We start from the raw sequence: 6,578 nt of genomic DNA on the forward strand, positions 1-6,578 counted from the left end.
AAACAGTTTGGCCTAATTTATAAAACTGTTTTTTCAATCTAAGAAATAAAAACTGGGCTAAACAAGGGTTTTTTAAGAAACAAAAACACAACCCTTACAACCATGACCTTGTGCCACAATTTATTTCCTGTATTTTGTATATTTTGAGGAACCACCATTATTATCACCAATGGTAAAGGCAACCTTGTTTCAAGGCTCGAACAAATGAGGTTCAATAGATTTATTATTGACATTAAGGTCTCAAATCTAGTCGTCTTCAATCTGCAATATTTCTTTTTTTTTGTCTCCGGCAATACACAAACAAGTCTTGCCGCGAAAAAAGCCCAGGAGATTGAATTTAGAAATGCAACTATGCAAGATGAAACCTTCAAATAGTAACTAGACTACTTGAAACATAACTAGCAGATAGTAAGATCAGTACAATGGTTCAAACAAAGATTGGTGTCAACAATATACAGAGTGAATGGTCATTTACAAGACCAAATGTATATACAGCAGCACCATGATTTTCTAATGAGAATTCCTTTCCCCCAAAAAATTAAAATAATGTGTGCTATTTGTTGCGTAATAGCAAAGAATGATGACTACATCATCAAATCCTTGATCAAAGAAATCTTCTTCTCTCTGACGGCTTCAAGATTTGAAACGAGCACATCAAGCTCTCATCAACACTCATCATTGCACCAGCATTATCAAATTCACCACAGTAATTGGGAGCAGAGAAAATTGTAACAAGCTGTCTATCAGCAAAAAATTCATATCCATCTTCCACAACCTGGACAAAATCATAAAGATAAGCTAAAAGGTTAAAGAGGAAGAACACAAATACAGCAATGGAAACATTTATAACCTGATGTGCACGACAAATTAGGTCCATGTCATTCTTCATTAAGAATTCGGCCACTTTATCAGCACCAAATGTGTAAGAGACTCCTCGATCATTCATTCCCCAACCTTTAACCTCTCTAGAAGGGTCTGACCACAATAAATCGCATAGTAAACCAGATTCAGGTACATCAGTCGGACGAGATAAACTCTTAATTTGATCCACGTTAGTCAAATCAGGTGAGAGACCACCATGCATGCACAAAATTTTGTCATCTATAACAGCAGCAACAGGGAGACAATTAAAACAATCAGTAAATGTCTTCCAAAGTCTAACATTAAAGCGGCGTTTACATTCATCATAAAATCCATAGATCCTGTTAATGGATGCGCATTCATGGTTCCCCCGTAAAAGGAAGAAATTTTCTGGATATTTAATTTTGTAAGAAAGCAAAAGGCAAATTGTTTCTAAACTCTGCTTGCCCCGGTCCACATAGTCCCCTAGAAACAAGTAGTTGGCTTCAGGGGGAAAACCACCGTATTCAAAAAGTCTCAAGAGGTCACCATATTGGCCATGGATATCACCTGCAATCAAAGAAAATACAAAACAAAGCTGTCAAATATAAAGACTATTAAGTATTAACCATCTCAAGCAGCGCAGTACAAAGTAGAGAAGAAATATGCAGAAGATTCAGGCTTCTTCAATGATATAAGAAGCTGCTGGCACTATATTAAGAGGTACAGTACTAGCAGCAACAGACGGTAATTGATTGTGAAATCAATTACACAATTAAAAGACTTCACAGAGAATCATATACAAGGCTATAAACTACTAACACCGAGAACCAGTACCATTATAAAGACTTCAAAATTAAAAAATACATCTTCAAATGGATATAGAATTCTCCATTTCAACAACTAAAAAAAAGGGATTTTAAATTGGATTGAACAGATTAAGGAGCTCTTTACTTTTTATGAAATATATATAATTTAATTAATTAATATAATGAAATTTGAATTTACTATAAATCTATAATACAAGTACTTCTCAAAATTTGCAATAAGTGCTATTATGGGGAAAAGAGAAATAGGAAATAGGCCTAATAAACATCCAGAAGTATCATACTCCTATTATTATTATTACTCCTGCTTTGGCAGAAAGGTTTTCCAATTTGTACCACCATTTCAATTCATCTCCTTTTATTACAAGATTAAAATTGTCCAAATTCCATAACACATACATACCCAATTATCATCAAAAGACCACATAATCATCTCCCCATAAATTCTTATAGCTAGACACAAATCCCTATTACAAATTCAAAAGGTTTTCCAATTTTACATATACTTGGGAAGTATGATATCATTACTGTTTCTCCAGCTTATGCAAAAAGGTTTTTCCAATTTGAACCAGCAATTTCATTATAATACAAATTTAAGGTTGTCTGAATTCCATTACAAATACCCACATCATCATGAAAAGATCACATAAACTGCTTCCCTGAAGCCCTTAAAGCAAGATGCCTAATGCGCAAACTTGAAATTAGACAGACATTCCTGCCAATCTTATAATACATATATAGCCGAGGTAATCAATAGCTATTTTGCTTGACATACAAGTGAACTATCCACCAACTAACATGAATAATTTCGCTCCCGCTTTTTGTCAAAGCCAAAGTTCAAGATTATTGCCACAATCACAAAGTTGTGACTTACAACACATACATCAGAATCCATTCATATGATCACCCTCCCCATCCCCCAAAATTTAAAAAAAAAAAAAAAAAAAAGAAATGCAAAATCTCCTAATCATCATCACATAATAACATTAGCTCCAACAAATCCCATCAATCATAACCCACATATAATCCAATTACAATCAGCTCAAAACAAATCCAACAACCCTCAAAACAAACAAAATCATCAGAACTCACACCTTTTTATTCAATTATCCCACATCCCCCACCCCACCCCACCATGAAAATTCATCCAAAAACATAATTATTCAATTTATCATTCAAAACACAATACTAACACACAAAATTCAAACACCCACAAAAAAATATTACTCGTTTTTTCAAATTGTGAAAAGCAGAAAAAGGGGTCAAAAATTAACGGTAAAAAAAATCAAATTAGAATACCGCAGATCTTGATGGGGGCTTCAAGCTCCAAAAGGTTAGGTTGTTGCAAAAAGATTTCCTTAGCAGCGGTGCAAAGTTGGCGGATCTCTGACTCAGAAAGCTGAACCTGTCTCGCAGCACCTGGTCTCGCGTTTCGAAAATCCAATAGCCTGTTTATTATATCGTCCAATACAGCTGGTTCCATTGATCTTTCTCTCTATTACCCGTTTCGAAACGTTTCAAAAAAAAATTCACCAAAAAAGCACCCTCAAAATCAAAACTCTAGGTTTCCCAGAAAATGAAAGGGAAATGGGTGTAATTTTTTTATGCAAATTGCTCAAGTTTGAAGGTGCTTATGGTGTTAGCAATGTGGGATTTTTTTTTTTGAAAAATAAAAATATAAAAAAATAAATAAATAAAAATTGTTGAATTTGAATTTAAATTAAAATTACCCTTTTGGGTGGGATGGTGGGGGGTGTTTGTTAATTGCAAAGAAAAGCAGGGATTAAGAGAGTAGGTAATTATGAAAACATTAGATTAATGATAATGGAGGGTTGATTTTCTCTCTCTAAAATAAAATTAAAAAAATTGGGTTTCTCTCTCTAGTTGCAGAGGAAATGGAGGGGAAAAGCGGAAGAAGAAGGGTGGCTTTGGCTGTAATGCTAAGATCTCATTCGACGGAAATTTTTTCATTATTTTTTTGCTTTTTAGGTCAAATTTTACCCTTTCTATTCTCATTTATTCCAAAAACGCCATTTTCATTTATTTTATTTTTTCAAATATAAAAAAAAAAAAATTATTTAAGCCTAGTAAAAGATAAAGGTAAACTATTTAATTTCAAAAAAAAAAAAAAAAAAAAGGTAAATTATTTATTTTTTTTTTAAAAAAAAGGCTTACTGATTTCCATATTTCCATCCTCTTTTTAAGCATTAAACTTTGAGCATTGCACCGAGTTACTACTTGGAAACATAAAGTTGGTTAGAAAAAAAACTTAACGTTGTCTGAATTTTGTTGAAGCTATTCCTCTTTATTAATTTTTTTCTAGGCTATATAACTATTATTATTTTTTTTTATCCTTTTTATGTGCTTACTTAACATATATTAATTTATGTGTACATAAATGACATGAATTAGTATTAGCTAAGATGGTAAAAATGTGATCTCATATATATGAAGTCACATGTTCGAAATACATTTATTTCAAAATAATGTTTACGTGTCAAGTGACGTTTTATCACTTATTGTTTAAATGGTTTTAGCTAACATTATATGCCGTATCTATTAGAAAAAAAGAAAAAAAGAAAAAAACACAAATCAAACATCAAAAGGTAGTGAACGTTGACATGAGATATTAGATTATATTAAGAAAATTTGTAAGAAAAAACCTTTTAAAAGCACCATTTTTGGAAAAAAGAAACCTTTTAAAAGTTTAATGGCTAAAAAAACCACCAAGTACATTTTTTTTTACGAGAGAAAACCTATTTCCTTAATTACCTTCTAATTCACATAATTACACTCTAATTTCCTCAATTTCTTCTAATTAACCTCTAACCCATCAAAATAATTAGATTTAATTTATATGTAAAAAAAAAAAAAAAAAAAAAAACCACCACCCCCAAAAACCAACCAACCACCCCTTCCCCTTCCTCTTCCTTCTCCCTTACCCCTCCCATTTTTCCTATTGGTGAGAAGTTAATTAAGCTTGATTTAGTGAAAAAAAAAAAAAAAAGCGTCTTCCGGCTATGAAATTGGAGGTTCAATCTCCAGATTCTCCATTAGTGACAACTTGAGAGGATGATATTCCCTTACATTTCCTGTACTCTCTCAAATTATCTAGGCCGCGCTAAGCCATTAAGGTCTAATAAGTTTAGTTTAATTTAGATAAGCTTAAGTCCAATAAGTTGAATAAAACATATCAACGGAGCTTAAGTCACCCAATAATAAACAAATGTGTTAAACTAAGCCCTGTTCACTTCACCTTATTTTTGTTGAACCGAAATTATCATTACTGAATTGAAATTTTTTTTTTTTTGAACTTGAATTATTTTTACTAAACTTAAAAATAATTTTACTAAATTGAAATTATTTTTGCTGAATTGAAATTATTTTTTTTAATGATATTCTATTATAATTTTTCTTTAAAGATACTGAATTATACACATTATATTTTTAAGGTGAAGTGAAGAGAACCTTATACATCAAATTTAGAAGTAAATCAAGTCAAATAAAAATTTAGACCATACAGTCTACTCTATCCATTGACTATTAAAAAAATTGATTTATTTCCATAATGCTACCTATAATCGCATTATATCCATTATGATCATATTAAGTTACTTGATTTTTACCTTTTTCTGTATCTATAAAAATGAGGACCAGTCATATCATATCATCAAAACTTAATGTTTCGGGTGAAAACAATGGGACCCTGCTGAAGGTCCGAAGATGTGGTGAAGACTGGGCTTGGTCCAAGTGATGTTGGGCCGAGGGTTTCCTGCACAACAAACACACGTAAACTAGCCTCGGGGGTGTTGCCGAGGAAGGCCCCTCCGATGCTAAAGTCAGTATAATGTGTAGAGAGAGAAAGCTATGCAAGAGAATTAATTGCTTGAGGCTTTTTTGTGAATCATCGTACAAATGCGATATTGATGGCTTTTATACCTTTGCATATATGGGAGAAGTGGGCCTTGGCCCAATTGACTTGCTTTGTGGACTGATCTTGATTTTAGCACATATGGAGAGTTGAACCTTGACCTTGGGCTTTTAATTGGATCATTTAATGACTAGGCCCAATTGGACTAAATTGGACCCAAACAACTTGCCCCCCAGACCCGATTTGGAAGTATGACGGATCGGGTTTAATTAATCAGAAAAAAGGAGGGAAGTAAATGATCTAATTAATCCAAAAAATTTGAATTTAAACCGCAATTAATGAAATTACGGCGGCTGGATGAATGATTGTGGAAGTTGGACGGATAATGGGTGGTTAATCATGGGAACGTGTGTTTAACGGTTACTTAGTGTGGTATTTAAGGGAAATTAAGCGCGGACTCCCAGAATTCCCATTTTTGGAAATATAAACAAGAGAACCGCTTTCTCTCTCCTCACTTCTTCACAAACACGAACTCCGACTTGCGCAAAACCCTTGATTCCGCATCAAAACTTCCTTGAATCCCCGAGAATTAAGCTTAGAAACTGAAATTCGTCACTACCAACTTGTAGATCGGCAAATTCCGCTTCAGATTAAGGTAATTTCCTTTGATTTTAGTTTATTTTTCTTCGAATTCGAACTCTTTCCCCATTTTTTTTCGAATTTTTCTTCGAAACTCGACAATGGTGAGAGGAGTCAGAGGTAGAGCCCGTGCTCCACGAAGGGCAAGGCAAATTCCCGATCCTAGGAACAGGACTGGGACATGGAACGGACAAAGAGTGGGGCCTGACCCTGCTGAAGGGATCAGGGCGACTCCAATTTCTTCGGCGCCTCCTGAAGGAACGAGGGGCAGAGCACTTCTGGACAGGACGAAGGTGTCCCTGTTGTGCTTTGGGATGTCCTTCCTGGATTTACTGAGTGGGAGGATGCTGAGGTAGCCTCAGCTATGATAAAGAGTTGCCCCTACCCATGGTGGGTAGAGC

General features: G+C 34.0%; 1 protein-coding gene across 1 annotated transcript; it reads right to left on the reverse strand.

Moving 5' to 3' along the window:
* Positions 1-370: 370 nt before the first annotated feature.
* LOC145570051 (serine/threonine-protein phosphatase PP1 isozyme 2) lies at positions 371-3,614 on the reverse strand. Its single transcript, XM_081629035.1, has 3 exons — positions 2,967-3,614; positions 851-1,410; positions 371-775 (listed from the first exon to the last, which is right to left on the reverse strand). Exons 1-3 carry the CDS (start codon positions 3,148-3,150, stop codon positions 605-607), a joined length of 915 nt encoding a protein of 304 aa, XP_081485161.1. The 5' UTR covers positions 3,151-3,614; the 3' UTR covers positions 371-604.
* Positions 3,615-6,578: the final 2,964 nt, after the last annotated feature.

This window comes from Chenopodium album, chromosome 12 (assembly GCF_948465745.1).
Source record: "Chenopodium album chromosome 12, dcCheAlbu1.1, whole genome shotgun sequence".
Classification (NCBI taxonomy): Eukaryota; Viridiplantae; Streptophyta; class Magnoliopsida; order Caryophyllales; family Amaranthaceae; genus Chenopodium; species Chenopodium album.